General features: G+C 42.3%; 1 protein-coding gene across 1 annotated transcript in view; it reads right to left on the bottom strand.

Annotated features, from left to right (window-relative positions):
* Positions 1–6,254: 6,254 nt before the first annotated feature.
* The window catches only part of LOC141174584 (solute carrier family 22 member 6-A-like), a 61,928-nt gene continuing 46,756 nt past the window's right edge, over positions 6,255–21,426 (bottom strand). Inside the window, exons 7-10 of the mRNA XM_073659526.1 lie at positions 18,216–18,430; positions 17,212–17,320; positions 16,873–17,076; positions 6,255–7,929 (exon numbers count right to left, since the gene is read on the bottom strand). Coding sequence (XP_073515627.1) covers positions 7,821–7,929; positions 16,873–17,076; positions 17,212–17,320; positions 18,216–18,430 — 637 coding nt within the window. The 3' untranslated portion in view covers positions 6,255–7,820. The remainder of the gene's footprint in view (positions 7,930–16,872; positions 17,077–17,211; positions 17,321–18,215; positions 18,431–21,426) is intronic.

Raw genomic sequence — 21,426 nt, 5'->3', positions numbered from 1 at the left:
CACAATGTACACACCATGTATGCACAATGTACGCACCATGTACGCACCATGTACGCACCATGTACGCACCATGTACGCACCATGTACGCACCATGTATGAACAATGTACACACTATGTATGCACAATGTACACACTATGTATGCACAATGTACACACTATGTATGCACAATGTACGCACCATGTATGAACAATGTACACACCATGTATGCACAATGTACGCACCATGTATGAACAATGTACACACCATGTATGCACAATGTACGCACCATGTATGAACAATGTACACATTATGTACGCACAATGTATGCACCATGTATGCACAATGTACGCACCATGTATGCACAATGTACACACCATGTATGAACAATGTACGCACCATGTATGAACAATGTACACACTATGTATGCACAATGTACGCATCATGTATGCACAATGTACGCACCATGTATGCACAATGTACGCACCATGTATGCACAATGTACGCACCATGTATGCACAATGTACACACTATGTACGCACAATGTACACACCATGTATGCACAATGTACACACTATGTACGCACAATGTACGCACCATGTATGAACAATGTACACACTATGTATGCACAATGTACGCACCATGTATGCACAATGTACACACTATGTATGAACAATGTACGCACCATGTATGAACAATGTACACACTATGTATGCACAATGTACGCATCATGTATGCACAATGTACACACCATGTATGCACAATGTACGCACCATGTACGCACAATGTACGCACCATGTACGCACAATGTACGCACCATGTATGAACAATGTACACACTATGTATGCACAATGTACGCATCATGTATGAACAATGTACACACTATGTACGCACAATGTACGCACCATGTATGCACAATGTACGCACCATGTATGCACAATGTACACACTATGTATGCACAATGTACGCACCATGTACGAACAATATACACACTATGTATGCACAATGTACGCATCATGTATGCACAATGTACGCACCATGTATGCACAATGTACACACTATGTACGCACAATGTACGCACCATGTATGAACAATGTACACACTATGTATGCACAATGTACGCACCATGTATGCACAATGTACGCACCATGTATGCACAATGTACACACTATGTACGCACAATGTACACACTATGTATGAACAATGTACGCACCATGTATGCACAATGTACGCACCATGTATGCACAATGCACGCACCATGTATGCACAATGTACACACTATGTACGCACAATGTACACACTATGTATGAACAATGTACGCACCATGTATGCACAATGTACGCACCATGTATGCACAATGTACGCACCATGTATGCACAATGTACACACTATGTATGCACAATGTACGCACCATGTACGAACAATATACACACTATGTATGCACAATGTACGCACCATGTATGAACAATGTACACACTATGTACGCACAATGTACGCACCATGTATGCACAATGTACGCACCATGTATGCACAATGTACACACTATGTATGCACAATGTACGCACCATGTACGAACAATATACACACTATGTATGCACAATGTACGCATCATGTATGCACAATGTACGCACCATGTATGCACAATGTACACACTATGTACGCACAATGTACGCACCATGTATGAACAATGTACACACTATGTATGCACAATGTACGCACCATGTATGCACAATGTACGCACCATGTATGCACAATGTACACACTATGTACGCACAATGTACACACTATGTATGAACAATGTACGCACCATGTATGCACAATGTACGCACCATGTATGCACAATGCACGCACCATGTATGCACAATGTACACACTATGTACGCACAATGTACACACTATGTATGAACAATGTACGCACCATGTATGCACAATGTACGCACCATGTATGCACAATGTACGCACCATGTATGCACAATGTACACACTATGTACGCACAATGTACACACTATGTATGAACAATGTACGCACCATGTATGCACAATGTACGCACCATGTATGCACAATGCACGCACCATGTATGCACAATGTACACACTATGTACGCACAATGTACACACTATGTATGAACAATGTACGCACCATGTATGCACAATGTACGCACCATGTATGCACAATGCACGCACCATGTATGCACAATGTACACACTATGTACGCACAATGTACACACTATGTATGAACAATGTACGCACCATGTATGCACAATGTACGCACCATGTATGCACAATGTACACACTATGTATGCACAATGTACGCACCATGTATGCACAATGTACGCACTATGTATGCACAATGTACACACTATGTACGCACAATGTACGCACTATGTATGAACAATGTACGCACCATGTATGCACAATGTACGCACCATGTATGCACAATGTACGCACCATGTATGCACAATGTACACACTATGTATGAACAATGTACGCATCATGTATGCACAATGTACGCATCATGTATGCACAATGTACACACCATGTATGCACAATGTACGCACCATGTATGAACAATGTACACATTATGTACGCACAATGTATGCACCATGTATGCACAATGTACGCACCATGTATGCACAATGTACACACTATGTATGCACAATGTACGCACTATGTATGCACAATGTACGCACCATGTATGCACAATGTACACACTATGTACGCACAATGTACACACTATGTATGAACAATGTACGCACCATGTATGCACAATGTACGCATCATGTATGCACAATGTACACACTATGTACGCACAATGTACACACTATGTATGAACAATGTATGCACCATGTATGCACAATGTACGCACCATGTATGCACAATGTACGCACTATGTATGCACAATGTACACACTATGTACGCACAATGTACACACTATGTATGCACAATGTACGCACCATGTATGCACAATGTACACACTATGTACGCACAATGTACACACTATGTATGAACAATGTATGCACCATGTATGCACAATGTACGCACCATGTATGCACAATGTACGCACTATGTATGCACAATGTACGCACCATGTATGCACAATGTACACACTATGTACGCACAATGTACACACTATGTATGAACAATGTACGCACCATGTATGCACAATGTACGCATCATGTATGCACAATGTACGCACCATGTATGCACAATGTACGCACCATGTATGCACAATGTACGCATCATGTATGCACAATGTACGCACCATGTATGCGCAATGTACGCACTATTTATGCACAATGTACGCATCATGTATGCACAATGTACACACCATGTATGCACAATGTACACATTATGTACGCACAATGTACGCACCATGTATGAACAATGTACGCACCATGTATGCACAATGTACGCACCATGTATGCACAATGTACACATTATGTACGCACAATGTACGCACCATGTATGAACAATGTACGCACCATGTATGCACAATGTACACACTATGTATGCACAATGTACGCACCATGTATGAACAATGTACGCACCATGTATGCACAATGTACACACTATGTATGAACAATGTACGCACCATGTATGCACAATGTACGCACCATGTATGCACAATGTACACACTATGTATGAACAATGTACGCACCATGTATGCACAATGTACGCACCATGTATGCACAATGTACGCACTATTTATGCACAATGTACGCATCATGTATGCACAATGTACACACCATGTATGCACAATGTACACATTATGTATGCACAATGTACGCATCATGTATGCACAATGTACGCACCATGTATGAACAATGTACACACTATGTATGCACAATGTACGCATCATGTATGCACAATGTACACACCATGTATGCACAATGTACGCACCATGTACGCACCATGTACGCACCATGTACGCACCATGTACGCACCATGTATGAACAATGTACACACTATGTATGCACAATGTACGCATCATGTATGCACAATGTACGCACCATGTATGCACAATGTACGCACCATGTATGCACAATGTACACACTATGAATGCACAATGTACGCACTATGTATGCACAATGTACGCACCATGTATGCACAATGTACACACTATGTATGCACAATGTACGCACCATGTATGCACAATGTACGCACCATGTATGCACAATGTACACACTATGTACGCACAATGTACACACTATGTATGAACAATGTACACACTATGTATGCACAATGTACGCACCATGTATGAACAATGTACACACTATGTATGCACAATGTACGCACCATGTATGCACAATGTACGCACCATGTATGCACAATGTACACACTATGTACGCACAATGTACACACTATGTATGAACAATGTACGCACCATGTATGCACAATGTACGCACCATGTATGCACAATGTACGCACCATGTATGCACAATGTACGCACTATGTACACACAATGTACACACTATGTATGAACAATGTACGCACCATGTATGCACAATGTACGCACCATGTATGCACAATGTACACACTATGTACGCACAATGTACGCACCATGTATGAACAATGTACACACTATGTATGCACAATGTACACACTATGTATGCACAATGTACGCACCATGTATGCACAATGTACGCACCATGTATGCACAATGTACACACTATGTACGCACAATGTACACACTATGTATGAACAATGTACGCACCATGTATGCACAATGTACGCACCATGTATGCACAATGTACGCACCATGTATGCACAATGTACACACTATGTATGAACAATGTACACACTATGTATGCACAATGTACGCATCATGTATGCACAATGTACGCACCATGTATGCACAATGTACACACTATGTATGAACAATGTACGCACCATGTATGCACAATGTACGCATCATGTATGCACAATGTACGCACCATGTATGCACAATGTACGCATCATGTATGCACAATGTACGCATCATGTATGCACAATGTACGCACCATGTATGCACAATGTACACACTATGTATGAACAATGTACGCACCATATATGCACAATGTACCCACCATGTATGCACAATGTACGCACCATGTATGCACAATGTACACACTATGTACGCACAATGTACGTACCATTGTGCACTGAGGTAGACAGCACGAGCCGCTGAGCTCAGTGATGATGCACGCTGTCAACCTGACATCACCACTGCAGCCAAAACACCTAGATCTTTTTTTATGTGAATTTAATCCATTTATTTCAAAGAAGACTCTAAATTGTTTTGCGCTTTTTTTAAAATATGGAAAACATGTGTGGATTTTAGATGCAGAAACTCTGCGGATTTAAGTTTAGAAAGTGGCAAGAAAATTTGCAACCAATGTGTCAGTGATATATCGGCATCACAAAATGAAATTCTGAAGCAATAACTAATATCTTCTGGGTCGGAGAACTGTATTATCTATTAAAGTAGATTACTCTGTGTTACAAAATGTTTTTTCGTGCCACACTACAGCAGTGTATTCCGTGCAAAACCTACCATTCTTTAAAATCATATACACAGGCTCAGCCTAACATTACTTTAACCGAGTAAAGAGAATCATAGAGTTAAAATTAATAAATCTTTAATAGAATCACTTAAAACAATCTAAAATACCAGAGTACCCCCGGAAGAAGCTGATGGCGAAACGCACGTCGGGGTGAGGAGGAAGCTGCCTCTATCCTATCTTGACTGACCTACTCCACTCCTGCTATATCATCTACACAGGTATTATTTACTCTCCATATAATCACAGTATAACTCTGTGATAGTCCATGTGGGTGTATGAATCATGTTCATTCTGTGGCTTAGTGCTCATATGATTATATTTATATGTGAAGCCATATTGATCTGGTCCCCAGGTATCAATCTGTCTATACTTAACTACATAGTTACTTTGTTTGAGCTGACTATAGTTACATCTGGAGTTGATGTAGTGTCAGTCCATACTGCTGTAAATTGAATTCTATTCCTTTTCTAAAACAGTATAATTTGACCAGCAATACTCATTTCCAGCAAAGTGACTATTTGGGCACATTAATAAATGTTATATTCTGGACAGGGAGGTTACGTGACTTTGACGACTTCATTTAATTTGTTTTCTACCTAATGAAAATAACAATAATATAGTAATTCCATAGGATAGAGAGGTATCCCCCCCTACTGGGCACTCTTTTATTTTAGATTGTTTTAAGCGATTCTAATAAAGATTTATTAATTTTAACTCTACGGTTCTCTTTACTTAGTTAAAGTAATGTTAGACCGAGCCTGTGTATATGATGTTGACTTTAAGTGCCATTACCCATCTGATAATTGACATTCTTTAGTGACATTTTGTAACATGAAATAAACTTGTGTCATTTTCTGACACAGAATAATAAAATATGACTCAGAAAATAACTGTTCCATAGGTCATAATTTCTGTCAGCCGTGCCGCGGAAGTGCATTATTTGCTTGGAGTTTATTTTGGCAAAAAAAAGTATATTGTGTTATAAATATTCTAATTACATTTACACTTTAATTTGCATTTATAAATTATTCTGTGACCAAATGGCGCCGCATACGTTTTTGTCACTAAGCCCTTTAATTCATAGTGATGCCGCCATAACAGCTTGGATATCCGGTGTCATCCGCCATAAGAGGTTTGCAGGTAGTTCTCCATGTGCAATACTTGGAAGTGTGTTTTTACGGTGTTAAAAAAGTGACTGAAAGGAGAACTCCAACCGAAATAAGTTTTTAGAAATGTCAAATATGTGTCAGAAGAGAACATCGATGAATTCTATGACCTGGGATCACCACCGAATTTCAGTATGAGGGGGCTGAGATCTTCCTTAGAGACCCCAAACCTATCCAAACTACCACTTTTGGAAAATGTTGCATTAAATTTCTGCTAAAAAAAATATCTGTGGTGCTAAATGTCATCTGCTCATCTGTATAGTATCAAAAATAAGTTGTGGATGGGTTTTCTCATGTTATGGTGAAAATGGTGTAACTTTATAACTTGAAACTTTTTTTAAGATCACTGTTTGTTGTCAGTGGATGAAAATATTCCTGTTAAATCTAGAGTCAGAACCTGTATGGATCTCGTCCTGCCTGCGTTTTATATACCTAAGGCCACATGCACACGTTCAGTATTTGGTCAGTATTTTACATCAGAATTTGTAAGCCGAAACCAGAAGTGGAACAATCAGAGGAAAAGTAGAATAGAAACACGTCACCACTTCTTCATTTATCACCCACTCCTGGTTTTGGCTTACAAATACTGATGTAAAATATTGACCAAATACTGAACATGTGAATGTGACCTAAAGGCTATGGGCATCTTCAAGGCATTTTTTTACTTAAATATATGCATTTTTAGCTAAAAATCATTTTTGCAATTGGGTTTCAATAGCAATTTTGCACAGTTGTGTACTGGCTGCAGAATGAGTTAGCTAAGAATCCGTCATTGAGCTCGTTCTGATAGGCGTTTGTAACTCTATCTACTTCTGCTGAATTATGGGCACATGAAGGTTGAGCTGAACTTTGTGGTCATAAATCAGCTGAGAGGAGCTCAGAAAAAGACAGAAAAAACTGTTACAAACTCCCGTCAGACCGAACTCACTGACACTTCGATAACTCATTCTGGAGCCAACAAATATTCATGGAAACAAAAGAGACTGCAAAAGCCAAACGGTGCAAAGCTTTTAATGAAACCCAATTGAAAAAATGATCATCAGCACAAAATACATGTATTGAGTAAAGAATTTGTCCCTCAAAGGTGTCCGCATCCTCTAATATCAATCTTATGGAGAGTCCTAATATTGGGGTAATCACACAGTGTCTATCAGATGTCTTTTTTGCACATGATGCTGTTTCTGGCTTTGGGTAAGAGGCACCTCTTCTTTATAGATGACCTTTTGTAATTCTTTCTTTTTAGACCTGCAATGAAAAAAATGATTGTTGAGTTTATGTACCTATACAGATACTAGGAGTACAGACTGATTGAGGAGTTTGAGACAGACACACACATGTATTATAATTTATATATATATATATATATATATATATATATATATATATATACAGTACAGACCAAAAGTTTGGACACATCTTCTCATTTAAAGATTTTTCTGTATTTTCATGACTATGAAAATTGTACATTCACACTAAAGGCATCAAAACTATGAATTAACACATGTGGAATTATATACTTAACAAAAAAGTGTGAAACAACTGAAAATATGTCTTATATTCTAGGTTCTTCAAAGTAGCCACCTTTTGCTTTGATGACTGCTCTGCACACTCTTGGCATTCTCTTGATGAGCGTCAAGAGGTAGTCACCGGAAATGGTCTTCCAACAATCTTGAAGGAGTTCCCAGAGATGCTTAGCACTTGTTGGCCCTTTTGCCTTCACTCTGCGGTCCAGCTCACCCCAAACCATCTTGATTGGTTTCAGGGCTGGTGACTGTGGAGGCCAGGTCATCTGGCGTAGCACCCCATCACTCTCCCTCTTGGTCAAATAGCCCTTACACAGCCTGGAGGTGTGTTTGGGGTCATTGTCCTGTTGAAAAATAAATGATGGTCCAACTAAATGCAAACCGGATGGAATAGCATGCCGCTGCAAGATGCTGTGGTAGCCATGCTGGTTCAGTATGCCTTCAATTTTGAATAAATCCCCAACAGTGTCACCACCAAAGCACCCCCACACAATCATACCTCTTCCTCCATGCTTCATGGTGGGAACCAGGCATGTAGAGTCCATTCGTTCACCTTTTCTGAGTCGCACAAAGACATGGTGGTTGGAACCAAAGATCTCAAATTTGGACTCATCAGACCAAAGCACAGATTTCTACTGGTCTAATGTCCATTCCTTGTGTACTTTAGCCCAAACAAGTCTCTTCTGCTTGTTGCCTGTCCTTAGCAGTGGGTTCCTAGCAGCTATTTTACCATGAAGACCTACTGCACAAAGTCTGCTCTTAACAGTTGTTGTAGAGATGTGTCTGCTGCTAGAACTCTGTGTGGCATTGACCTGGTCTCTAATCTGAGCTGCTGTTAACCTGCGATTTCTGAGGCTGGTGACTCGGATAAACTTATCCTCAGAAGCAGAGGTGACTCTTGGTCTTCCTTTCCTCATGTGAGCCAGTTTCTTTGTAGCGATTGATGGTTTCTGCAACTGCACTTGGGGACACTTTCAAAGTTTTCCCAATTTTTCGCACTGACTGACCTTCATTTCTTAAAGTAATGATGGCCACTCATTTTTCTTTACTTAGAATTTGTATTATGGCAAGAAAAAAGCAGCTAACAGTCTATTCAGTAGGACTATCAGCTATGTATCCACCAAACTTCTGCACAACACAACTGATGGTCCCAACCCCATTTATAAGGCAAGAAATCCCACTTATTAAACCTGACAGGGCACACCTGTGAAGTGAAAACCATTTACGGTGACTACCTCTTGAAGCTCATCAAGAGAATGCCAAGAGTGTGCAAAGCAGTCATCAAAGCAAAAGGTGGCTCCTTTGAAGAACCTAGAATATAAGACATATTTTCAGTTGTTTCACACTTTTTTGTTAAGTATATAATTCCACATGTGTTAATTCATAGTTTTGATGCATTCAGTGTGAATGTACAATTTTCATAGTCATGAAAATACAGAAAAATCTTTAAATGAGAAGGTGTGTCCAAACTTTTGGTCTTTACTGTATATATATAATTTTTTTATTTTTTTTCATATATATTGTCAGGGAGATATTAAGAAAGTATTAACCATTTCTCCCCAAGCCCCTCGTCACCCCTCCCTTATCCACCATTTGTCACAAGAGGAGAGCTGTCTGTCAAGAGTATGGGAGGAAGGTACCCATAGCCTGGCAGAGGTGTGGGAAAAATGTATCCTGAACCGGTCAGGGTGATCGGAAAGCTGGATCCCCAGTCGGTCAGAGTAGTGGGCCAGTTGGGTCCACGGCTTGTCAGATCAGCAGGGAGGGTGGGTCAGGAGGTGGGCTTAAGGGGTGACCTGTAAATCAGCCCCTACGCCACCTCAAAGAGGGGGAGATGTCAGGGAGATATTAAGAAAGTATTAACCATTTCTCCCCAAGCCCCTCGTCACCCCTCCCTTATCTACCATTTGTCACAAGGGGAGAGCTGAGAGCTCTGTCTGTATGCAATTAACACATGCCTGAGAAATGCCTTGTAGACAGAAGCCAGCCAAGAAGTGCTACAACCTAATTAAAATGCGAGGGTCCTTCTCCCTGGCAGAAGCAGGGGATGATTAGACACAGGATTGCGATAATTTACAGTGAGATGAGGAAAATGTACTGCCGAGCTTCAAAAGGAAATTTATAGTCAGGCCGGCACCGATACGGAATATGGAATATTATAAGTTCCATACATCCGATAATAATGGGACCCATATTTTTAGTGACAGGGTCAGCCAAGGAATAAGATGCTTATCTTTTTTGTAGCCATAATCCCCTCCAGGGGGCTGTGGCGCAAAAGTAACAAAATAGCAGATGCAACTACGCGATGCGTGGTCCCTACAGAAAGGCAAATTCATAACAGAAAAAATGGTGTTGCTTGCAAGCTTCTGTGAGCAACCAGGCATAAGTTATCGTGGAAGTTAGTTATTTTAATAAAAACATGAAGTGTGGAACCCAAGCCCACATGATGTCACCACAGGGGTGTGTGGGCAGATCTCCCATTAGGCATAAAAGAGCCAATGGAAGATTGATCCAGGTTCTTTGCCATGGGGGTATAGATACTATAAGCAAAGAATCGTTTTCGATAACGCTCAAATCGGGGAGCCCCTCCTCCACCTATGCTGATTTGTCCCTGCGAACTGTATAGAGTAAGTTTCCTCTTTAATCCTTATTAATTTGTGTAACTGCCTATGTATTGTAATGTCTCCTTTGTAAAATCCTTGTATATATTTTTCCTAAACATTGCCTCCCTTCTGGATTAAATATAACATTTAATAGTCCTGTTTCTTTTGTCCTGTAATTGTTCCCTCCCCCGAAGCCATATATGCTACCAGAACTCAGGCGTCCGCCCAGGCCTGTATTATATTTCAAATCTGGAGGGTGGGGGCAGAGAATAATAATTGGGCTATTGTGAAGCTGACAGTGACCAAATGGGGGGGGGCGTGTACACATATTCCATGCGTTGGAATCCGGAGGTGTGACGCCATATGCTCACTGGTTGCTTGCCGATACCTACATAGGGAGTAGTGGGGATCGTATGCTCGCGGATCCCTGACAAAATCCTGACCGAGTGACGGCAACGGCGAGATATTGCGTGATGTCCCCGGTGTCGTCGCTGTGGAATCCCTGACAAATTGGTGGCAAGTGGTGGGATATTACAGAACATCAGTGGCTGGATTGAACAATCATTCCTGTCACTGAAAACTTGCACGGTTCTTGCGCAGAGTTTTAGGAAATCAGACTCAGTGTTTTAATATTTTTTTTATCTGGGACATTACTATATGTGTAGCAGTTGCATCCCCTTCCCTTCTCTTGTTTTTCTGTCCTATCTTTTATTTGGCAATAATGGCTACACCTGGAGAGCCCTGGTATCACCAGCAGTAAGAGGACACATTCACTGCTCTCTGTGAGCTGAGACAGATTGACCCCATGGGCAAAAACAAGGCCCAAATGATTGCTGAACTGTTGCAAAGTGCTGCAGAGCACGTCCGACAGCAGAGACCTGATGATGGGGCGGCCAGTCAAGGCCCGGATGGCGCTGATGCAGGGGTCCCACCTGTGATCGCCAGCCAGACCCGCAGCCAAGGTAGTGTGGACCCCCACCTGCAGAAGGCCTTGGAGCAGCTTGCCGCTGACGATCGTGAGGGATGACTGCAGCTAATCCTGAAATTCCAGGAGCGAGCAGAGCAACGAGCCAAAAGTGACCGAGAGGAGCGACAGGCCCAGGCTGAGAGAGCTGAGCGACAGGCCCAAACTGACCGACAGCACCAGCTGGAGCTAGCCTGGATCCAGAAGGAGCCATTCTCCACACAGACCCGTGAGTCCAACAGCACCAACGGCTTTAAACCCTGTCTTGAGCATTTTCTTGTAATGGAGAAGGACAGAGACTTGGACATATTTCTACGAGGGTTTGAAAAAGCCTGCAGACAGCATCAGCGGCCTGCCGACCTGTGGGCAAGGTACTTAACTGCAGGGCTCAGAGGAAAAGCTCTGGAGGTGTTTGCTTCTCTCCCTCGATAACACGATGGAGACTTTGAGGCTGTCAAGCAGGCCCTGATAAAAAAGTACCAGTTGACTCCGGAGGTTTACTGGAAAAAGTTCAGAGTCCTCCAACGTGGGCCATATGATAGCTACAGTGATGTGATGTATGGGCTCAGGACCAACTTTGAGCAGTGGGTCCGAGGACTGTTAGTCACCACCTTTGAGGACCTGAAGGATCTGATGGTGAAGGACCAGTTTCTTCGTCTTTGCCCAGTGGAAGTGGACAGTTTGTGCTGGACCTGGAGCCAGGAGAGGCCACCAAGGCAGCCCAGATCACAGATACCTATGAGACCAACCGCACACCAGAGGTGCGGAAGCCAGCCGCCATCAGCTGCAAGGGGGGTAAGCCTACAACCACCCCCAGTGTTGCAGCCAGCCAGCCCTCAGCGGGTTCTGCCCCATCTGCCAGCACCTGGACTGCATTTGACTCCCGTAAGTGCTATACTTGTGACCAAATGGGTCACATCAGCCTAGTCTGCCCGGAGAGGCAGAAGATAGACCTCACACCTGAGGCCTCAGGGCCTACTGCAGCCATTCTTTTTGTGGTTGGGGTGGTTGGCAAGGCCCGGGAGAACTGACAACTGGTTACTGTGGGCAACACCGTTACTGTGGGCCTTAAGGGCACTGGCGTAGAACGTACACTCATCCGCCCTGAGTTCGTGTTACCAGAGGAATTCATTCCGGAGAAAACCCTGACTGTTACCGTGGTTGGGGGTGTTCGCTGTCCCATACCGATGGTTCGAGTTTTCCTGGACTGGGTGTGGGGAGGGGGTTAAGGGAAGTGGGGGTGTCGGAGAATCTCCCCACTAATGTGCTATTGGGAACTGATCTGAGAGGGTTGGTTGCCCGATATGTTCCTGACAACCTTCCCAGATCTAATATGTCATATAATGCCACTGTCAAAAATGTCAATGTGTTGTGTAATAAAAGTATGTGTTGTGGTAAAGGGGAACTCAGCCACCTCACACCGCGGGGTGATGCTGCTGAGGATCCCCTAAAACGAGTCAGCATAAGTGCTAGGGGCAAGGGGGCAGGCATGGACACCAGAAAGCAGGTCGTCTCATGCAGGTGACCAGGGTCACGCCAGATGGTGACATGGTCGGTGGTAGCTGCCCCATGACTAGCACGGCTCCAGGGGTAACGGGAAAGGACGGGGAGAAACCCGGGGATCATAGGGAAATGTCAGGGAGATATTAAGAAAATATTAACCATTTTTCCCCAAGCCCCTCATCACCCCTCCCTTATTCACCATTTGTCACAAGAGGAGAGCTGAGAGCTCTGTCTGTATGCAATTAACACACGCCTGAGAAATGCCTTGTAGACAGATGCCAGCCAAGAAGTGCTACAACCTAATTAAAATGCGAGGGTACTTCTCCCTGGCAGAAGCAGGGGATAATTAGACACAGGCTTGCGATAATTTACAGTGAGATGAGGAAAATGTACTCCCGAGCTTCAAAAGGAAATCTATAGTCAGGCTGGCACCGATAAGGAATATGGAATATTGTAAATTCCATACGTCCAATAATAATGGGACCCATATTTTTAGTGACAGGGTCAGCCAAGGAACAAGATGCTTATTTTTTCATAGCCATAATTCCCTCCAGGGGGCTGTGGCGCAAAAGAAAAAAATAGCAGATCGCAAGTACACCATGCATGGTCGCTACGGAAATGCAAATTCATAATGGAAAAAATGGCGCCACTTGCAAGCTTCTGCGAGCAAGCAGGGATAAGTTATGGCGGAAGTTAGTTATTTTAATAAAAACATGAAGGGTGGAGCCCGAGCCCACATGATGTTACCACAGGGGTGTGTGGGCAGATCTCCTTTTAGGCATAAAAGAGCCAACGGAAGATTGATCCAGGTTCTGTGCCAGGGGGTATAGATACTATAAACAACGGATCGCATTCGATAATGCTCAAATCGGGGAGCCCCTCCTCCACCTATGCTGATTCGTTCCTGCGAACTGTATAGAGTAAGTTTCCTCTTTAATCCTTATTATTTTGTGTAACGGCCTATGTATTGTATTGTCTCCTTTGTAACATCCTTGTATATATTTTTCCTAAACACTGCCTCCCTTTTGGATTAAATATAAAATTTAATAGTCCTGTTTCTTTTGTCCTGTAATTGTTCCCTCCCCCGAAGCCATATATGCTACCAGAACGCAGGCATCCGCCCAGGCCTGTATTATATTTCAAATCTGGAAGGTGGTGGCAGAGAATAATAATTGGGCTATCGTGAAGCCGGCAGTGACCATACGGGGGGCGTATACACATATTCCATGCGTTGGAATCCGGAGGTGTGACACCATATGCTCACTGGTCGCTTGCCGATACCTACATAGGGAGTAGTGGGGATCGTGTGCTCACGGATCCCTGACCAAATCCTGACCGAGTGACGGCAACGGCGAGATATAGAGTGGTCTCCCCGGTGTTGTCGCTGTGGAATCCCTGGCATATATATATAATTGAATTTTTCAAATTATATATATATATATGTATATATATATACAGTACAGACCAAAAGTTTGGACACACCTTCTCATTTAAAGATTTTTCTGTATTTTCCTGACTATGAAAATTGTACATTCACACTGAATGCATCAAAACTATGAATTAACACATGTGGAATTATATACTTAACAAAAAAGTGTGAAACAACTGAAACTATGTCTTATATTCTAGGTTCTTCAAAGTAGCCACCTTTTGCTTTGATGACTGCTTTGCACACTCTTGGATTCTCTTGATGAGCTTCAAGAGGTAGTCACCGGAAATGGTTTTCACTTCACAGGTGTGCTCTGTCAGGTTTAATAAGTGGGATTTCTTGCCTTATAAATGGGGTTGGGACCATCAGTTGTGTTGTGCAGAAGTCTGGTGGATACACAGCTGATAGTCCTACTGAATAGACTGTTAGAATTTGTATTATGGCAAGAAAAAAGCAGCTAAGTAAAGAAAAACGAGTGGCCATCATTACTTTAAGAAATGAAGGTCAGTCAGTCAGAAAAATTGGGAAAACTTTGAAAGCGTCCCCAAGTGCAGTTGAAAAACCATCAAGCGCTACAAAGAAACTGGCTCACATGAGGACCGCACCAGGAAAGGAAGACCAAGAGTCACCTCTGCTTCTGAGGATAAGTTTATCCGAGTCACCAGCCTCAGAAATCGCAGGTTAACAGCAGCTCAGATTAGAGACCAGGTCAATGCCACACAGAGTTCTAGCAGCAGACACATCTCTACAACAACTGTTAAGAGTAGACTTTGTGCAGCAGGCCATCATGGTAAAATAGCTGCTAGGAAACCACTGCTAAGGACAGGCAACAAGCAGAAGAGACTTGTTTGGGCTAAAGAACACAAGGAATGGACATTAGACCAGTGGAAATTTGTGCTTTGGTCTGATGAGTCCAAATTTGAGATCTTTGGTTCCAACCACCGTGTCTTTGTGCGACGCAGAAAAGGTGAACGGATGGACTCTACATGCCTGGTTCCCACCGTGAAGCATGGAGGAGGAGGTATGATGGTGTGGGGGTGCTTTGCTGGTGACACTGTTGGCGATTTATTCAAAATTGAAGGCATACTGAACCAGCATGGCTACCACAGCATCTTGCAGAGGCATGCTATTCCATCCGGTTTGCGTTTAGTTGGACCATCATTTATTTTTCAACAGGACAATGACCCCAAACACACCTCCAGGCTGTGTAAGGGCTATTTGACCAAGAAGGAGAGTGATGGGGTGCTACGCCAGATGACCTGGCCCCGCCCGACAGTCACCAGACCTGAACCAAATCGAGATGGTTTGGGGTGAGCTGGACCGCAGAGTGAAGGCAAAAGGGCCAACAAGTGCTAAGCATCTCTGGGAACTCCTTCAAGATTGTTGGAAGACCATTTCCGGTGACTACCTCTTGAAGCTCATCAAGAGAATGCCAAGAGCGTGCAAAGCAGTCATCAAAGCAAAAGGTGGCTACTTTGAAGAACCTAGAATATAAGACATATTTTCAGTTGTTTCACACTTTTTTGTTAAGTATATAATTCCACATGTGTTAGTTCATAGTTTTGATGCCTTCAGCGTGAATGTACAATTTTCATAGTCATGAAAATACAGAAAAATCTTTAAATGAGAAGGTGTGTCCAAACTTTTGGTCTGTACTGTATATATATATATAATGTAAATGTGCATGTAAAAAGTTTACTTAAATGCATGTTTTTAATGCTAAAAAAAAAATTTTTGCAATTTGGCTTTTTTCGAAAACATTTGCACCATTTTTGGCTTTGTTGCCCAACACATTCTACTTTAGTGGGGGTGTAAGTCAGCTGAGAGGATCTCAGAAAAGACAGAGACAAGAGTTAGAAATGCTCCCACTGGACCATCAGAATGAGCTCACTGACAGATTCTCGGTTAACCCATTCTGCAGCCAGCCATACACAGAGGCTATAGAAGACCAATGTTGCAAAATTTTTAATGAAACTCAATTCTAAAAATTATTTTTAGCCAAAAAAAACCCATACAAATAAGTAAGAAAAAAGTTGTCACCAACTTCTTTTAGACTATTACTTCCATTTACTTTGCATAAAGTTCAAGGGAAACCTCATGTGGTCCACTACCATTACGTAGACCGGTACCGAGTAAAGAGCATTTTTTGGGGCGTGGTAACCTTACCTGGCTTCCACTTCTTCTATAGTATCTGGTAATTGTTGGTTGGATGTTTCATTTAAAAATACTGCCGCAGTCCCAGATATAATGGCAGCAACGCCATAGATAGCAGGGGGGAAAATAGGAGAAATCTCCGAGAGCATCAACACAAGAGGGGCCACCATGGAGCCTGCTCGAGCTTTCATGCCAACAACTCCCAACCCAGTCTGTCTGCAAGAGAGAAGAAGGACAAGGATTAGCGGCAGCATGAATCCAAGTATTACAATGCTGGATTCTCACTGGGCAAAAGAGAATGTAGCCTCACCAAGGCTGCCATGTGCGCTATTGATGAATGCCTGACATTACCTAATTACTGTAGGAAACAGCTCGCTTGAGTATATGTAAGCACAGCAAAATGATGAGGCCAGAGCACCTTTGCCAAACACGGCCAATACTAGCCGTGCCATCTTCACCTCTGAAAAAGAGAAATTGCATTGAAATAATTAGAATAAATTTTAAAAAAAAAAGCACTAACCTGATATCCCTGATAAAAGGTGCACGGAAACTATTGGACTGCACTCGGATGACATCTGAGTGCAGTCCGATTTCCAAGGTCTCACAAACTGGAGAAATTTTTTTCGACATCTTCTCCTCATCCGAGAGCATCGGATCACACTGATCAAACTCTGATCAGGATGTGATTTGCATAATAGACCCCATGAGAGAATGTCTGGTCATCTGCTCCTGTCCTTAGAATAGGCTATCAATATCATTGGTGTATTTTCAACCACCTTAAAAACCAGCTGTCAATCAAAGTACCTTGGAGTGATGACAGAGTAGTGATCGGTGACTGTAACTGCTTTCTGCACCGCCCCGATGGCTGGAAGAGATCGGCTCCTGGGAGAATAAAATTTCATCTTCTCCCTGTAGCCGCAGCTCCAGACATGATTTAACATGATAGTGTTTTTGGAGGTGACAGATTCCCTTTAACAAGGAATTACCATACTAAGACCGATTTCACAGCTCTGACTTTCACAGTCCGAGTACAGACCATGATGTCCGAACCGGTTTGAGCATATATAAAGGCTGTCGAGCTTGAGAGTGGCAAACCCGGACATTACAGTCTGGACTCAAAAATCAGATGTATGAAATCAGCCTAAAGAAAGCAATAATTATAACTGATCAATAACAGCAGCTTCTTGACATATAGCAAATACAGATTTTTTTCTACAGTGCTTAAATAAAAAATAATACTGGGAAATTATAGTGAAAAAAGCAAAAATGTAGCCATTCTTGAAGTTGGATTTTACAAGCTAGAAATGTTAAATACCAGAATGCAGAACTTTAACATAAATGATAGATAATTTCACCTTGAGGTACAAAGGCATTACACAGCAACGCTACACCAGCCAGTATCATGGAAGCAGACTGCGTCACTCGTCGCCCAGTACAGCTCATTAGGATGGCACCAATCAGCTTAGATGGCAAATCAATGGCTCCAAAGAGAAATTGCAACAGGAAAATATTAACACCAAAATTTTGTAAGTCCATGCCAAGACCGTAAAACGCAAAACTAGTGGAAAACCTGAAAGAAGCAGAGTGATAGCACATCTGAGATAAATAATATAATATCTATCTATCTATCTATATACAGTTGAAACCAGAAGTTTACATACACTATATAAAAAAGACACATCTGCATGTTTTTCTCAATATCTGACATGAAATCAGAATAAACCTTTCCCGTTTTAGGTCAATTAGAATTACCATAATTTTTAATATTTGCCAATTGCCAGAATAATGAGAGAGAATGTTTTAAGGCATTTTTATTACTTACTGCAAAGTCAAAAGTTTACATACATTTCATTAGTATTTGGTACCATTGCCCTTAAACTGAATGACTTGGGTCAAACGTTTGGGATATCCTTCCACAAGCTTCTCACAATAGTTGGTCGGAATTTGGGCCCATTGCTCCTGACAAAACTGGTGTAACTGATCCAGGTTTGTAGGTCGCCTTGCTCGCACCTGCCTTTTCAGCTTTTCCCATACATTTTCAATAGGATTGAGATCAGGGCTTTGAGATGGCCACTCCAAAACATTGACTTTTTTATCCTTAAGCCACTTTGTTACCATTTTGGCAGTATGCTTCGGGTCATTGTCCATTTTGAAGAACCATTTCCTCCAAAGCTTTAACTTCCTGGCTGATGTCTTGAGATGTTGCTTCAGTAATGCCCCATAATCTTCTTTTCTCGTGATGCCATCTATTTTGTGAAGTGCACCAGTCCTTCCTGCAGCAAAACAACCCCACAACATGATGCTGCCACCCCTATGTTTCACAGTTGGGATGCTATTCTTAAGCTTCCAAGCTTCTCCCTTTTCCCTCCAAATGTAATGATGGTCATTATGCCCAAAAAGTTAAATTTTAATTTCATCAGACCACAGGACATGTCTCCAAAAATTAAGGTCTTTGTTCCTGTGTGCATTTGCAAACATTAATCTGGCTTTTTTATGTTTCTTTTGGAGTAATGACTTCTTCCTGGCAGAGTGGCCTTTCATCTCATGTTGATACAGTACTCAATTCACTGTGGATATTGACACAATCTTACCAGCTTCCACCATCATCTTCACAAAGTCTTTTGCTTTTGTCCTTGGGTTGATATGCACACGTCGGACCACAGCATGTTCATCTCTGGGACACAGAACCCGTCTCCATCCTGAGCTGTATCATGGCTGGACAGTCCCATCTTGATTGTACTGGCGTATAATTGTATGTACAGATGAATGAGGCACCTTCAGGTATCTTGAAATTGTACCCAAGGATGAGCCAGACTTGTGCAAGTCTACAATTTTCTTCCTGATATCTTGGCTCATTTATTTAGACTTTCCCATGATGCTACACAAAGAAGCAGTGTGTTTCAGGTGTGCATTAAAATACATTCACAGGTGTGTCTCTAATTAACTCAGATATTGTCAAAAAACCTATCGGAAGCTTCCAAACACATGGCATCATCATATGGGTAGTCGAGAATTGTTTAAAGGCATAGTAATCTTAGTGTATGTAAACTTTTGACTTTGCAGTAAGTAATAAAAATGTCTTAAAACATTCTCTCTCTCTCTCTCATTATTCTGGCATTTGGCAAATATTAAAAAATTATGGTAATCCTATACAGTATATAAATATATATATATATATATATATATATATATGTGTACATATATACAGTGCCTACAAGTAGTATTCAACCCCCTGCAAATTTAGCTGGTTTGATAAGATGCAAATAAGTTAGAGCCTTCAAACTGCAAACGAGAGTAGGTTTTATGAACAGAAGCATAAATCTTACAAACCAAAAAGTTATGTTGCTCAGTTGAATTTTATTAAATTTTAAACATAAAAGTGTGGGTCAATTATTATACAACCCCTATGTTTAATATTTTGTGGAATAACCCTTGTTTGCAATTACAGCTAATAATCGTCTTTTATAAGACCTGATCAGGCCGGCACAGGTCTGTGGAGTTATCTTGGCCCACTCCTCCATGCAGATCTTCTCCAAGTTATCTAGGTTCTTTGGGTGTCTCATGTGGACTTTATTCTTGAGCTCCTTCCACAAGTTTTCAATTGGGTTAAGGTCAGGAGACTGACTAGGCCACTCCAACACCTTGACTTTTTCCCTATTGAACCAGGCCTTGGTTTTCTTGGCTGTGTGCTTTGGGTCGTTGTCTTGTTGGAAGATGAAATTATGACCCATCTTAAGATCCTTGATGGAGGAGCGGAGGTTCTTGGCCAAAATCTCCAGGTAGGCCGTGCTATCCATCTTCCCATGGATGCGGACAAGATGGCCAGGCCCCTTGGCAGAGAAACAGCCCCACAGCATGATGCTGCCACCACCATGCTTGACTGTAGGGATGGTATTCTTGGGGTCGTATGCAGTGCCATCCAGTCTCCAAACGTCACGTGTGTGGTTGGCACCAAAGATCTCGATCTTGGTCTCATCAGACCATAGAACCTTGAACTAGTCTGTCTCAGAGTCCTCCAAGTGATCATGAGCAAACTGTAGACGAGCCTTGACATGACGCTTTGAAAGTAAAGGTACCTTACGGGCTGTCTGGAACGGAGACCATTGCGGTGGAGTACGTTACTTTTGGTATTGACTGAAACCAATGTCCCCACTGCCATGAGATCTTCCCGGAGCTCCTTCCTTGTTGTCCTTGGGTTAGCCTTGACTCTTCGGACAAGCCTGGCCTCGGCACGGGAGGACACTTTCAAAGGCTGTCCTGGCCGTGGAAGGCTAACAGTAGTTCCATAAGCCTTCCACTTACGGATGATGCTCCCAACAGTGGAGACAGGTAGGCCCAACTCCTTGGAAAGGGTTTTGTACCCCTTGCCAGCCTTGTGACCCTCCACGATCTTGTCTCTGATGGCCTTGGAATGCTCCTTTGTCTTTCCCATGTTGACCATGTCTGAGTGCTGTTCACAAGTTTGGGGAGGGTCTTAAATAGTCAGAAAAGGCTGGCAAAAGAGATCTTTAATCCACACATGTGAAGCTCATTATTCTTGGTGCCTGAACTACTTCTTAATACTTT

The sequence above is a fragment of the Phyllobates terribilis genome, unplaced genomic scaffold, assembly GCF_046119375.1.
Source record: "Phyllobates terribilis strain yellow unplaced genomic scaffold, ASM4611937v1 Scaffold_13__5_contigs__length_258822181, whole genome shotgun sequence".
NCBI lineage: Eukaryota > Metazoa > Chordata > Amphibia > Anura > Dendrobatidae > Phyllobates > Phyllobates terribilis.
The sequence above is the reverse complement of the archived record's forward strand: the minus strand, read 5'-3'. Positions and strand labels throughout refer to the sequence as shown.